This window comes from Chionomys nivalis, chromosome 3 (genome assembly GCF_950005125.1).
Source record: "Chionomys nivalis chromosome 3, mChiNiv1.1, whole genome shotgun sequence".
Classification (NCBI taxonomy): domain Eukaryota; kingdom Metazoa; phylum Chordata; class Mammalia; order Rodentia; family Cricetidae; genus Chionomys; species Chionomys nivalis.
In genome coordinates this window covers 60899566-60915153 of record NC_080088.1, presented here as the reverse complement: position 1 = coordinate 60915153, position 15588 = coordinate 60899566, and the positions used below count along the sequence as shown (strand labels likewise).

At 47.4% G+C, this 15588-nt stretch overlaps 1 protein-coding gene across 1 annotated transcript in view; it reads left to right on the top strand.

Moving 5' to 3' along the window:
• Slc12a8 (solute carrier family 12 member 8) overlaps positions 1-4134 on the top strand; it is a 155717-nt gene extending 151583 nt beyond the window's left edge. The window contains exon 13 of the mRNA XM_057765372.1: positions 3565-4134. Within this exon, the coding sequence (XP_057621355.1) occupies positions 3565-3727 (163 nt within the window). The 3' untranslated portion in view covers positions 3728-4134. The remainder of the gene's footprint in view (positions 1-3564) is intronic.
• The last annotated feature ends 11454 nt before the right edge of the window (positions 4135-15588 follow it).

Here is a 15588-nt window from a genome sequence, read left to right as displayed (position 1 = left end):
GCCATCGTCACCACTCATCTCCAGAAGCAAAACTCCATGAACATTGAACCATCACTCTGCATTCCCTGGCATCCATTTTTTAAAATTATATGCATTGGAAAGGGGAGTGTTATGCACATGAGGGTAGGTGCCTGGGGCGGCCCGAGTTATTCGATTCCCATGGAGTTGGAGTTACAGGCATTTGTAAGCTGCCTGAGTTGATTGCTGGGAACAGAACTCAGATCCTCTACGAGAGCAGAACTTTCTCTTCAGCGCTGAGCCGTCTCTCCAGCTCCTACCCATTCATCCTTTCTGATACAGCTCTCTGAAAATACAGCCAGTCTCTTCAAGTTGGCACAAGAAGTGAGAATTTGGTGCTATAGCTTGGGACGACAAAGGAAAAGGTGTAGGGGTGGAAACAAAGGGAGGAGTCGAGAGATTCGAGGGCCCATGGAAGAGAATGAGAACCCTCCATCGGCTGCGTTTACTGACTGTTGTGTGTCCTCCTTGGAGCTGTGGGAAGTGTGGAGAGATTGCTGCTTTCTTCCTGTCTGAGGCACGAGGCTGGGTGGCTCAGGTCACAGCTCACCTACACAGATCTCTTCCCCCATCACCTAGTACTGAGAGAAAGCAGATTAAGTACAAAGAGGTTTGGTATAGAAGCTGCCTACAAAATTTCAAACTTCAAATATGCGGGTGGGGATATTTGGTATAATTGATTTACAAGAATATAGTTAGTCGGCCGGGCGGTGGTGGTGCACGCCTTTAATCCCAGCACTTGGGAGGCAGAGGCAGGCGGATCTCTGTGAGTTCGAGACCAGCCTGGTCTACAGAGCTAGTTCCAGGACAGGCTCCAAAGCCACAGAGAAACCCTGCCTCGAAAAACAAAACAACAACAACAACAAAAACCCCCCCCAAAAAAACAAAAAAACAAAAACAAAAAAAAAAGAAAAAGAATATAGTTAGTCATTTCTGGCTGGAAAGCCTAAAAAATGGCCACGAGGTTCACCATGGTCCCTTCAGCTGCACTCGGAATTCCTGGGATGTCACCTCCAAGGTCACTGTATTAGGAAGCTGTTCCTAGGGAAAGATAGCCCTTTGGTTGGAACAGAAGTCAGTCTACACAGCCCCTCGTTCATACGCAGCCCTGGACTAGTGAAGTGGATTGTGGGGGCTTGGCCGAGGCAGCACCAAGCTTGCTGGCTTCACCACAGCTCCTGGGTGTGTTCTGTAATGGTTTAGAAGAGAGAAGGGCCAAGAAGTAGCTTAAAAATAGAAACTGGTAGCCTTGCTTTCTGCTCTGTCGTTTTGACTTTTTCTAAAACGTCCTTCAAAACCAAGGGCAAGTCACTGTTAAGTATGCTTGGGCAGAAGGATTTGCTGTGTTCTGTCCTTTATTATACCTGTACCTCACGGTTACTCTGTGAGGTGAACCCTGACCTATAGAAGTCTTCCTTCCTGGAAGCCCAAGCAGCTGTCTGTATGAGGGTCTGCAAGCAATACTAGGAAGCTGCTTTCCCTGAGTCCAGAAGAATGCATCTGACTTTTACCTGCTCAAAAAAAAAAAAAAAAAAAACCAACAAAACATTTATGATTTTCTAGTGTGGCATTTTGGCCACTTCTGTTTTGCAGATTCCACCCTTACAGGAGCAAATTCAGTTTTCACAAATTCTTAGCCTAACTGATTTAGGTCGTTTTCAACAGATGGCTGTAGCGCCAGGTTCGTGCGATGGACACTCCCAGGCTCAGCGGCAGCACTGCTGCTGAAGTTCTACAGCCTCGTGTCCTCAGACCGCCATCTTTTACATCGCTTTTCATATCTTGTTTTACATCCCTGATTTGAGCACTTGAACATTACTCTGAGTAAAGTAGATGATTCTTTTGGGGAGAAGATGTCCAGAGGAAATCTGTACCTCTGGGAGAACTCAACGAGCTAACAGGCTGTGGACCTGGAAGGGCCATGGAGGGGTAAGAAAACAGAGGCATCCTGAGGCCACTATTTGATGAGGGACAGGACTAAGAGCAGCAGCAATACCTTCTTCAGCCTCCGATGCCGTCCTCCGGACAGGCCTGGAACATGATCTTCACTAGTGTATCCGCCTGAACTCAGAGGCTAGTGCCATAGACACCAAATCTGAGCTTCTCTTTGTCTTTGCCACTTTGGTACCCAAAGCCTGGGCACTTTACCTCTGCCGCTTGATGGCCTAGAAACTACTCCTCATTCAACTTCCTTCCTTTCTTTTTTCCTTCCTTTCTTCTCTTCTTTCTCTTCCTTCCTTTCTTTTTTCCTTCCTTTCTTCTCTTCTTTCTCTTCCTTCCTTTCTTTTTTCCTTCCTTTCTTCTCTTCTTTCTCTTCCTTCCTTCCTCTCTTTTTCTTCCTTCCTTCCTTTTCTTTTCCTTCCTTTCTTATAGAATTTCTTTCATTTATCCTTTGATAATCTCATACATGTAAGCCATGCATCTTGATCATGTGCACCAAGTCCCCCAGGCACCTGCAGCCCATCCCCCTTCTCATTTCATGCCCTCTCCTTTTTTGTCATGGCACCGAGTCCAATAAGTGCTGCCTACTGGAATGTCCATTGATCTTGATCTTGTTGACTGAGTAATCCCAGCTGCACTGAGCTCACGGGTGCAATGGCCATGTCCAAAGGCCAGCATCTCATGGCACCCTCCCTCTGGCTCCCTCATTCTGCTCTCTTCCTTACATTCTCTCAGCCTTGGTGACAAGGATTGGCACAGATGTCTCCCTTAGGGCTTACTGCTCACTAGGCATTTATTCTCAGCACTTTGAACAGCCATGAGTCTCTGTGTTAACTGATGCCCACTGCGGAGAGATGCTTCTCTGGCTGAGGTTGAGGGCAGCACTAATCTGTGTATATAAAGCAATAAATTTAGAAGGCAGTTCGACATGTTCTTTAGCAAAACAACAGTAATAGATTCCTCCCAGGGTCCTGTAACCTTCTAAGCCATGTCTTCCGATCAGGTTTATGGTGCCAAGCCTTAATTCTTTTCTGCAGAGAGGACCTCAAGTCCAATCCAAAGGCAGTTGGTTACCCCCACAGTCTCCCTGCCATGATTGCAGCCGCAGGCACGTCTTGCCTGGAAAGGTGGCGCTGTAGTATGCAGAGCTGGCTGTAGGAACACTATGGATACCTTTATCCCCAGCAGCCTGTGTAACATCTCAACTCACTTTCTAACAAATCAAAGTAGTTTCTCCTTTCGCTCTTCTCCATTCCAGAGATTTGCCACTCCCTTGTCTCATCTGACAAGGGAGCAAAGGGAAGTGACAGCTCTCACAACCCTATCTGTAGTGTGGGCATCTCTTATTAGAAAGTATAGATGGATGCTGATCCACTTAATGTCCCAGTTAAGGCCACTCTCTTCCCTTCTCTTGGTCCTGTGTCTCCTACTTTGAGTTCATAGGCTATAGTTATAGTTCTCAACAGCTATGTTTTAAACATCTGCACACATGCTAAACGTTAGGACAGCTGGCATGTCACAGTGTCCCTCTCCAGGGAAGACTAGCTTCCAGTGTTCATCTCTGCTGCTTCTTCCCTTCTCCCTATCCTTTGTCTCTCCCTGAAGGAGCCTGAGGTCCGCCCGGGAGCAGATCATCTTGGCACCATCCCTGGCCAAGGTTGACATGGAAATGACTCAGCTTACCCAGGAGAACACAGACTTTGCTGCCCGAGATCGATACCACCATTCCTCCCTCGTGAGCCGGGAACAGCTGATGCCGCCCTATTAGAACCTTGTTGGACTCCTCCTTTTTAGAAACCACCCTGGAGATGGGGGACCAGAATCTCAGAACCTTTGGAAACTGCCTCTACCAATGAGAAACCCCACAACTGGTCTTACCACAGCCTTGGGCGCCAGAAATTACATTCTGGTCTGAAGTCTGAACAGATACTGGGTGTGGCTATGGATTCTACGTGTACCCAACCTCATCAGCCCACAGCCCACCAGAATGATCAGGTGGCCTTAAGACAATCAGATGTGGAGAACCAAAACCAGAGTTCTTACTGTAAGGACCACAATAAACACTTACTTTATTTCTTTTAAAGTATATACTATACTCACATGGTTACAAGTCACAAAGTATAATTATACGTGGGGTAAAAGTCTCCTTCTCTTCCTTGTCCTCATCAGCTTGGTTCCCGTCCCCACCACAGAGGTAACCATTCTCACTCATACGGCAGCCATCTCTTTACAGATAGGAAAGGGGGTTCTTATATCTTCTCATCCACCAATGCAGCTCTGTCTACACAGTCTCTGTAGCATCTTGCCTTCTCCTTTAAGATGCTGTGGAAGCATTTCCACGATGGTGCTCACACAGTTTCCTCATTATGTCTCAGTGCCTGAAGCTACCATAATTTATTTAATCAGTCTCACGATCATTTTGATTCATTCTGATTTTCGTGCTATTACAGACACTTCTTCTGCAGTGAGTCATTCTGTTTGTATGCATACCAGCAGATAAGTTCTCAGAAGGGGGACGCAGGGTCAGTGGGAATGTGTATTTGTAAGCTGTTACCGTTTGGAGAAGTGCTTTTTAGTTAAAGAGTCAAATAAACTGACCGGGCATGGTAGTCACCTGGAATCCCAGGACTCAAGAGATGGAGACAGGAAGATCAAAAGCTTGAAACCAATCTGGGCTGTACAACAAGACCCTTTATCAAAGAGGGTGGGGGGGGAGAAGAAAATAAATTACAACAAATTGCCTAACCGTGACTAGTGTCAAAAATATGTGTAGTCCCCGGCTCCCTGACACCTTTGCAGCTGAATGACAGAAGACAGAACTCCTGGTTCCCCTGAGCCGGGCCTGGCACTCATCATGAGCATCCAGCATGGGGGGCCAGGCTTCCAGGTAAGTTCAGCCCCTGGCCCAGGCTCCAGTCCACCACTGAGCATGGAGAGATGGACTGCTGGACCACTTTAGACTCTTCTCCTGAGATGCTATGCTAACCTTGCCTGCGGCATGGGCTTCATATCTTCAACAGGTGCCACCCACGATTCCGCGCTGAATATACTGTGAAGACATTTTATAAAACACCTGCATCTTAGGTGGGAAAGCTTAGAGTAGCTGAGGGCTGAGAAGGGCATGCGGGGTCAGCTAGAGCTTAGAACCTTCTCTTCTGGAAGACCAGATCTCATTCGTGGTGTCTGGAAACAAACCCTAGCTTTGCCTAGAGAACAAGGGTCCAAGCACCTTTAGACACTTTTAAAGAATGCAGACTTGGGGTTGGAGTAAACATGGGAATAGAAGAACCACAAAAAGAGCCAGCAAGATGGCCCAGGAGAGGCACTTGCTGACCAGCCTGACCACCCAAGTTTATTCCCAGAATCCACAGGGTAGAAGGCAGAATCAACTCCTACAAGTTGTCCTCTGACCTCCACAGATGAACTGTGATTTATACCACACACAAGCATATCTCTCTCTCTCTCTCTCTCTCTCTCTCTCTCTCTCTCTCTCTCTCTCTCTCTCTCTCTCTCATTCTAGAGGATTGGAGACCTTCCCCTGGCCTCCACTTGTGCCAGACAACGTATTTATACATCCATACATACAGGCAGACATCAATACTCATAAACTAAAGTACAGAAAGGACAGGCTGAGCTGGACATGGTTTAGTAACAGCACTTAGGAGGCTGAGGTGGGGGGCTGGTGAAATAAAGCCAACTATTCATGAAAAACAGAGGGCAGTGATCCCTGAGGATCTGTTTTGTTTTTATTTTGTTGATAGGGTCTTTATGTGGTTCGGGGCTAACATGAAACTCACTATGTAGCCCAGGCTGGCCTTGAACTTGTAGTTCTCTGGCCTCAGCTGCCATCTCTTGAAGGCTTTTTTTAAGGAAGAACCTGTATTCATGAAGTTTCCTGTGGCTACTGTAATTAATCACACAGCACAGATGCCTTAAAATAGCAGAAATGCATTTTCCCCCATGGCTGTGGAGTACAGAAATCTCAGATCAGTCTTACTGAGTCAAAAACCAAGGCCAAGAAGCGATTCTGAACTCCCCCACAAGCCCTGGGGGAATTTGCTTTGTGCCTTGTCTAGCTTTGATGGCCACCAGCATTCCTGGATTTGTGACCATGTCACTGCAATTCAAAGCCAGCACCAGAGGTCACAGTTGCCATGCATTGCCTTCTGGGGACGTGTGAAGTCCGTCTTCACTTTCATCGTCCATGGAGGTGTGCGATTGCACTGAGACCCCAGATAACCTAGACTGAGCCCCAGCTCAAGCGCCTTGAGTTAATCACACTTGCAAACTCATTTTGAAGTGAGGGGACATTGGCAGGGCCTGAGAAACAGGCCACAGGCATCTTGGGGACCATTTTCTGCCTGGCACAGAAGACTTTGCCTGCATCTGCTTTTGCTGTTTTGAATTCTGCACAGCAGGCTTAAGATCAACCGCTCTGAAGAAGAAGGCAGTGAGCTGGAATAGCCACAAAGCTTGAATAAGATGACACCAAGGCCAAAAATAATACACAGAAGACTCAAGAGCATCCTCCGATGGGCTCCGTCTTACAGAGAAGGATAAAAGAGACCGGGGTCATTACAAAAATTGGAAACTGTACACTCAGTGTCAGGGACACCAAAATGAATAAATAGCTCAGTGTTGTGGGCAGGAGGCAGGAGGAAAGCAGGTTGAGCCTCTCATAGGACCAAAGTTTTTGTATTTAACCCCAGCTAGACCACGTAGCTGTAACATTGATCAGACCTCAGCCTAGGTCCCTTGGAAAGTAAATGTTCACAAGCTACCACTTCAGTAAGGAGTGAGAGGAGGAGGGGAGAGGAGAGAGGACCAAGGCAGGGAGGTTGGATTCACAGCCATGCAGGAGCGCAAGGCCCGATGCGTTTTTTGAAGGGCCTGAGAGACTACAGAACACCTGTCTCAAGACCCCTTTCCAGAGGGAGAAGGAGTCACAATTTACCTCCTGGTCCCTGTCTCCCCAAACTGAAGGGGAACCCCGGGGGGCGTTAGCCACCTGCACTTGTAATGTATGCCTGTGTGCACGCCTAACCGTACTGCATGAAGAGATCCTGACGGGAGTCCTCCTGGAAGGAGTCACCTGATGAACCAGTAGCCTGACCAGAGACAGGTGGCGCAGATGGTACCTCAGGTGGCACATTAACAACTGTCACATAAAACCCACATATTGCAGGTTTCTACGATGACTAAACATGCCTGCCAGGGGCTCATTCGCACAAGGTTTATGTATTTATTAGTCAGGGTTCTCTAGAAGAACAGAACTGAATATATATGTGTATATATATTCAGCTATATATTTAGTTATATCATTATGATTCCCAGATTCCGAAGTGAATTTGAAACCATGTTTGTTAGAAGATACGGGAAGAAAGGCTGAGAAGGTGACTTATTGTGTAAGAGGGCTTGCTGTGCAAGTATGAGGATCTGAGTTCAAATCCCCTGCACCCATATAAAAACCAGGTGAAGCCTTCCCTCGTCAGAAGTGTACACATGTGTGTTTGTATTACCCGTGTATATATATACCACACACACATTTAAATTTTTAAACAATAGTAAAAGAATGCATTAATCTTAAAATAAAAAAGAATATACAAAAAGGCTTTTGAATCAAGGAACAAGGTGCACAGAAATAAATGAGATCCAGCCAGAGATAGCAGGCTCACTTCAGTCTACCAACTGGTCTACCTCTCTTTTGGGAGAGTCTACTAATGCAAACTCCCTGTTACCCTGCTCTTGTACAGTTACTAGTTGTGTGGCCTTGGGTGTGCTTTTTGTCTCTTGTCTCTGTGAACTGGGAATGGACTTCCTACCAGCTAGTGCACGGAGCTCTGGGTACTAAATTAAATGAGACTTTTATGAAAAAAAAATTCTTTTGAGGAGACAAAGGTGGGGGTGTGGGCAGTAGTGTTAAGAGCCACCTCCACTGATTATGTCAGTTACTGTGGGCAGCGCAGGCAGAATTAAAGCCCCACAGGAACTGCAACGCTTCTTGGCACTCGCTAGCCTGGAATTTCAGAGGAGTGGATCCCTGCTGCTTCAGGAGACCATGTGGCATTTTGTGAGCCACAGACCTAGCAGGACACCTTCTCCAGTCAACAGCAGATCTGGGGCGCCATCCAAATCGGAGCCAGGAGAACCAGAGCTCTGCCCTTACTCTGTCCTCCGCCTGTCAAATTCTTCTGGTCCCCTCCTGTCCCCTGCACACCTCTCTCAGCCTGATCTGATCTCTCTCTGATCTGCCCAGGGCCTTGAGCATTTTTCTTTCTCATTCTTCTGGGTGGATTCCAGAGCAAGCGTCCATCTGCTTCCCTGCCTTAACCCCTTTGAGCCTTGTCTCGTTGGGGTTCACATGGGTGCCTGAGAAGAGAGGTTTGGTGTGGTGGTGGCATGCCCTGGATCTTCTCTGTGCTGTCCTCACTCCGAGGCAGGGGAACTACAGAAATCTCACTAAAGCTGCCCAGCACATCCGGAGCTTGGAAACATATCAGGCTCTTTCAGGGAAACTTAACCACAGAAAGAGTTGCCAGTTCTCAGCTGAGGCATGGAAGGCCTGTAATTGTTTTTTGTTTTTGTTTTTATTTTACTCTTTGGGGGTCCACCACCTAGCTTCCAAATAAATACATAGACTTATTCTTATTAAGAGTGCTTGGCCTTAGCTAGGCTTGTTTCTAGCTAGCTTTCTTTAACTTAAATTTGCCCATCTACCTTTTGCCTCTGGGCTTTTACCTTTTTCTGTTCTATATATCTTGCTTTCCTTCTTACTCAGTGGCTAGCTGGCACCCTCCTCTCTTCCTTTTTCTTTTCTCAATCTTTTCTCTTTTTCTCCCAAGCCTACATTTCTCCTCTTATTTATTCTGTCTGCCTGCCAACCCTACTTATCTCTCTCCTGCCTAGCTACTGGTCATTCAACTCTTTAATTAGACCAATCAGGTGTTTTAGGCAAGCAAAGTAACATAGCTTCACAGAGTTAAACAAATGCAACATAAGGAATGCAGCACATCTTTGCATCATTAAACAAATATTCCCCAGCATAAATGACTGTAACACATCTTCAACTAATATTCCATAACAAAAGCCTAAGCCCCTAACTCTTGCTGAGGTGTTCTTAGGAAAGTCATATGCAGGAAAAAGGGCAGGTAGCAAGGAAGACCCCCCTTGGGGTCAGGGGTCCCCTGCTGGCTGTGCTCCTGGAAAAGCAGCCCATCTCACGAGGCTGGGGCTGGCACCATCTCTCTAGACCCTGTCTGATGGGCTGAACTGAGTGGACAGCAGAGAATAATCCCATCATTCATTGAGTGACAGGGGCCGCAGCCTCCTTTTAAGAGGGAGAGAGTGGTTCCCTAAATGGCGTAGAATAAGGGGCAGCCTAATTTCTTTTTCTTCTAAGATACTTTATTTTGGGACCAAAGAGATGCCTCAGTGGTTAAAAGCTCTCCTGCTCTTGCAGAGGACCAGAGTTTGAGTCCCAGGACCCACATGGCACTTAGAACCTTCTGAAATCCCTGCTCAAGAGGGTCCCAACGCCTCTTTTGGTTTCTTTGGGCACCTGCTTTCATGTACACACATACACACACACACACAAATGTGCATACACACACGCATACACACATGCATGCACACATACATGCGCATACACACACATGCACATGCACACACACAAACCCCTAAACAAAAATAAAATATTAAGAATTTTTCATTTTTTTTTCAGCCAAGGGAAGTATATACATGTGATGGTATACATATCAGCCTGTGTCAAGGCTGGAGGATAACTTTGTGTAGTGGGTCCCAGGGATTAAACTCTCGTCATCAGGCTTGGCTGCAGACATCTTTGCTTGCTGAGTCATGGAGCCATATCAAAGTCGCTTTCTTTCTCTTTTATTTGATAATACAGTAACAACAACAGCAATTCTGTGTGTGTACACATGTATGTGTGCACCTGTGTTCCTGGCTATTGTTGTTAAAGAAGGCCCCATTATAGTGTGGAGACTTGAAGTATGGCCCATATGGCATACATTGGATTCACTTGGGGGAAGCCCTAGGAGCAGGCGACATCTCATAGGATTAGCAGCGACCAGCAGGAGAACCTAGTGAGTGCTGATTGGTGAGACGTGACAGAGGGCATGTGAACTAAGAAGTCGGATGGAGCAAACAACACCCGCTTCAAATACCACCCGCGCACCGAATGTCACAAAGGCTGGTACACCAAAAGGCAGTATCAGTTTGCGGTTGAACTCTTCTGACATGGGCAACTCTGGTTCTGCATCAGTCAGGGCCCATTTGCTGCTATGATAAAGATCCACGAGCCTCAGTGACATGACACTCTAAATGCACGTCAGTCCACGATACAGTCTGATACAAGTCAGAGGGAGAGTGGGGCTCTGCACGGGCACCGGAGATGTAGGCTTCTTCATCTCTGCCCTCGGTGGATGAGGAGACAGGAGCACCAGCAGGGTACCAGGGAGGTGAGGGAATCCTCCTCTATTCATTGGTCAGACTAGACACATCATCTCTCTGACACGCTAGGAAATACAGACCAACTGGGTGCTGAGGACAGGGAGGAAATAGCTTTAGAGGACATCAGGCCTGTTCTGTCGCTGTGCTCAGGACAGAAGCAGATGGACCATGGTCTTTACTGATGCAGCTCTCCCGATCTGCCCCGAGGGGGTGGTGCCTTCACCTGCTCATCCAGCGACACAGCTGACTTCATGTCTTGCTTGGAACTCCATTTTCAGGAGTCTCAAGAGCCCTTAAAGCCCAGGGTGGTGACCTGCGCTGATGGTCCTAGCCTCTCACTTGAGCCCAGGAGCTTGGGACCAGCCTGGAATAGCAGGATTTCATCTGAAAACTAAAATGAAGCCTGCGACCATTCTAGTCAATGGCAAGTTTTTATTTGGTTTCTGAGAGAACCAGAAATTATTTGGAGTTAAATATGAGCATAAAGGGATTCACCAAGCTAAATTGTCTTCTTTGAATGGGGGAGGGGGGGGAGATAAAGCTGACTCAGCACGTTTTGAAGATTGATTGACAGTGTTGCTGGAATGATTGCTGCTCCCAAGGTACTGATTTTGAAGGCACACCATTGATTTGGACAGACATTTCCGTAAATGGACTATGTGACTGACTTTGTAACTTTAATTTACATGCTATCACTTATTCACGTACATATCGGTTCTCTTTTGCCTTGCTGAAAATGACCACAATGTGCAATTTTAAGTATTCTTTCTTTTCCTTGTTATGTGTATGTGGTGGTGGTGTTTTATAAGACCTTTACTGGGGAGACACAACTCACACATCAACTCACCCCAGATAGGGATCCCACCACAGCACAGATGACACCAAAATCTAACTTGGTGAACCGTGAGTTTTACTGGGGTTAATTACAGGAGCAAAAATGGCTCAAAGACAGCTGCATCACGAGAGTCCAGCCCGAGCATGGGCGACAGCTCACAAAACTGGGAACCTGGAGCACACCACACAGCCTGCAGGCAGCAGCAGATGGGAGAGCGTCCTTTCCAAGTGCCTCAGTTGGTCTAAAGCTCTTCCAGGCCGCTAGGTTGGTTAGTTTCTGCTTCTTCCAGGCAGATGGTCTGATCTAGTCTTCTTTTCAGCTTGGCTTATCCCAGAGGGACTCTCAAACAGTCTTTATTTCTTACCCTGTCACGGAGGAGCCTGGTGAATCTAGCCAGTTTCTGGAACTTCCTAAAGCTGTTTTCAGTTGTTTACCTTTCTGATTAAGGAGCTTCCTGCATAATGGAATGTTTCCGTCTCTGTGGTAGGTACGTGTGTGGGCCTGTGTGATTGCATGTCAAATGTGTATGTGTGTGCACGTGGAGGCCTGAAGATGATGTAGGGAACCCTTCTGGTTTTCTACTCAATCAAACCCAGAGCTCACTAGTACGACTGGCACAAGTTTGCTTTGAAGCTGGCAAGCCGCCATGCCAACCCAGCATGTTCCTGTGTTCTGGAGAATCTTGGTTCACTCAGCATGCTGATACAGCAAAACCGCTGAGCCGTATCCCTGACCCAGTGTTAATTATTCTTGATGTGCCCTGCCAACCTAGCCAGCCCGCCACAGATTCATCTGGTCACTCGGTACTTCCTGAGTGTCTACATGAGCACCGTTTGTCTTTATTCACCTCTGACACTTGATGACCACCTTGCTGTCGTGGTGGCCTGAGGTTCTACATATGGTACTGGAAACAGAATGTTCTAGGATGAAGAGGAAAGAATTGAGTGCAGCCCCCAGGTGGGCCAGCTGGCATTGGAATAGGCTATACTTGGGTGGTGCCACCAAAACCTTCAGAGAATTGTCACTGTAGTGGCTCATGACTGGTCACTACCCTGGGCTATTTTCTAATCTGTCCTCTATTAGCTGGCTGGGCTTCTCCTCTCACCCCCTCCTCTCTCAATAGTGTCTGTATCATCCCATAGGACGCAGCACCTCTATGTTAGACCTCCATTAGAGCTTCTGTTCTAGCTGGATGCATGGCTCATGCTTATAAGCCCAGAAACCAGGAGGCTGAAGCAGAAAGGATTGTCGTGAGTTTAACCTGTTCTCATAGAAAGTGTCAGGCCAGCAGGGAGTTCATAGCAAGATCCTGTCTCAAAATTAAAGAAACAAATTAGCATTCTCTGTTTGCTTTGCTTGGAAAACCCTGAAGCATCCTTCAGGTAAGCAGTCTAATGTCTAAAACTAAATATTAGAATTAGAGCCCTTTGTATTTATGTAAAATAACTCACAGGAAACAAACAGACTCCATCCTTTTTTCTAATCTGCTTGCTTGGCAAGACTAGGGACTAAGTATTTTTTTTATTTTATTTTATGTGTATGGGTGTTTTGCCTGTATGTGTGTACAGTGCCCATAGGCCAGAAGAGGGAGAGAATCAAATCCCTGTCACTGGAGTTATAGACAGTTGTAAACAGCCCAATGGCTGCCGGGAATCAAATACAACAATTTTGCTCTTAACTGCTGAGCCGTCTCTCCAGTCATATGCACACAGACAGACAGACAGACAGATCAATAGCCAGAGCCTAGCATAATGTCTAATGTCCACTGGTACAGAGTAGATGTACAGCAGCTGCTTCTTGAATGACCATTTGACGGTGACTCTGCATTGCTGAAAGCTGCACACAGTCTCAGGTAGGAGTGGTTTCAGCTGCTGATGCATGTTAGAATTGTTGGGGGAGCCTACAAGGAATACTGATGCCCAACCCCCATGGCTGGGGAGTCTGGTTTAGTAGAGGAATCCTATGCAGTAGAATTTTGTATAAAAGTCAATCCCCTGCCCACAAGTCTACTGTCCAGACATTTTGTCTGATGTCCAGTTTTCAGGCTCTGCCCGGTGTCTCCATCCCTTAGAAGGAAGGCTCTTGGAGTTCTTCCCCAGAACACTCCGGTACATATGGTTTATCCTTGAGCCTTCTCAAAATGGCCCTGCAACATCAGGCCACACCATCAGAGGTTGCGGAAGTGTATTCCAAAGGCCTAGGAGAAATGCATTTAGTTCTGTGTCAACCAAAAGCTAAGAATAAGAACTAGGAAGGGAAGGAGTGAAATATGGGAAAGTTGATTGGAAAGAAGGCATAAACAGAGTAAAGAGGCTGAGGAAGAGGTGACAGAGAGAATGATCCAGAGGCCCTTGAACAAAAAGAGAAGCTGAGATGCCCAGAAACGGAACCACATGCAAAACACCTATGATCAGACAGCAACTCTTGGCTAGGGTTCAGCAGAATTCGGGTAGGATGGAAACTTCCAGACTCGTATTGAGTGGGGTGGAGAAGAGCGGCCAGGGGAGTGTGGCAGATCTGCGCTGCAGGAAGGTGGGTGTGTAGCGTGCATGTGATCCTGGACTGAGTCAGAGGAGAAAGGGTGACTGGTCCCGGATCTGGCTCTTGAGACGTGCACAGCTATTGTTGATGGCTGAACACACTAATCTCTCTGCCCACAATGGGACTCTGGGCTTTCTGCTCCTTCCCTGGGGTCCTGACCACTTTGCCCAGTGTCCCGGCATCCCAGGAATTTCCCTGCTGCTCCGGAGAGGATGTTTCATGCTGCAAGGTTTTGCAAAATAGAGAAGGTTTATCAGAATCCTATTGCACCAGCGGAGAATGTTCCAGGCTCCTTGACGTTTACAGTGTGTAACTGATTTTATCGGAGGAATGTTGTTTGGAGTGGAGTGGCCTTCTCCAATGGGTAGACAAGAGACGGAAGGTCATCTGAGGATCCTCCCCAAGCTATGGAAGTTGGTGCTCAGCATTGCTGTACATAACGCTTGGGACCCTGGCCAAATCATGAGCAACCCTTCCTCCTTGGAGGAGGTCCCGGCAGTTTCCAGAGGGACTGGGTGTTTACATTCTCACCTTGGCCCTGAAGGGCAAAAGCCCTGAGCCTAGCACTGATCTGCAGAGAAATAGCAAGGAAAGTCTCTCTAGTTGTAGCTTAACTCTGTCTGGTCAAAAGCAGACCATTCCTGACATTCCAGAAAGGGGACAATAAGGCTTCTCCTGGGCAGATTAAAAACACAGAAATGGGTTTATTCCTTTAGCTCTTTGGTCAGCATCCCAAAGGCCCTCTGCTTCCTGGAACTCTGAGCAAAACAGCATAGACGCAGCATGTGTTCCACAAGAGGCTGGGGTTCTGCCTCTTCTCGTCCAGTTCCTGAGAGTTTGGGTAAGCTCTGCAGCTGGTGTGCCGTGGGCCTTCGGAACAGTAGATCTCCGGGCAGAGGAAGGTGCCAAAAGGCTTGCAGAAGCCCAACCTGGGATGGGAAAGGGAGGAGTAGACAAGAGAGGCCAGAAGTCTTTGTCCCTAGTGGGAGTGTAGTAAGTCTCTTTGTGGTGGATAGGGTGGAACTGTCTCAAGAGCAGCTGCTGACCAGCTGAGGAACAAGTTGGGTAACCAGGGAGCACTCTTCCATGCTCCATCACAGCAGGCTGGGTGGGTCCCTGACAGGTCTACGTCATGTCATGACAACTATTTTTGGGTTGGCTAGAATAGTATCCCTTGTGTTCTAACTACTAGAATATGTGAATGTGATCTTATTTGAAAATTGTCTTTGCTGATGTAATGAAGTTAAAACAAAACCATACTGGATTCCGGAGGGCTCTCACACTGTCTGGGTCCTTAGAAGAAGGCCACAATGCATAGTGAGGGAAAGTGCCCATGTCAGGCTGGAGGCACAGACAGCAAGCCAAGGATTGCTGGTTGCCACTAGACGCTAAGAAAAGGTGAGAACCGTTCCTGCCTTATACCCTTCAGTCAGAATTCTGTTAGTGGGAAAATTCCTGTCCTAAGCCCCCCTCCCCGCCCCTGCACTGATGGTACCTTGGTAGGAAGCTAACTGCGTGTTCTTCACAGTCTCCCAGCCCTCCAGCCCGCCACACGATGGTACCTCAGTAGGAAGCTAATTGCGTTGTTCTTCACAGTCTCCCAGCCGTCCAGCTGGCCTCTTCAGTTCTTCCGTCTCACAGATAGCCTCATCTCCTGCCTTACTCGGGAAATTGAGGTCCTGAGACAGAGATTCGGACTCTCGGCTGGACTCTGCTCTCCCCGCTCTATCCTCCCTTCCAGTCCTTGCACCTGGCTTCAGCCTGCATCCCCTCCTGCATCCTCCCCT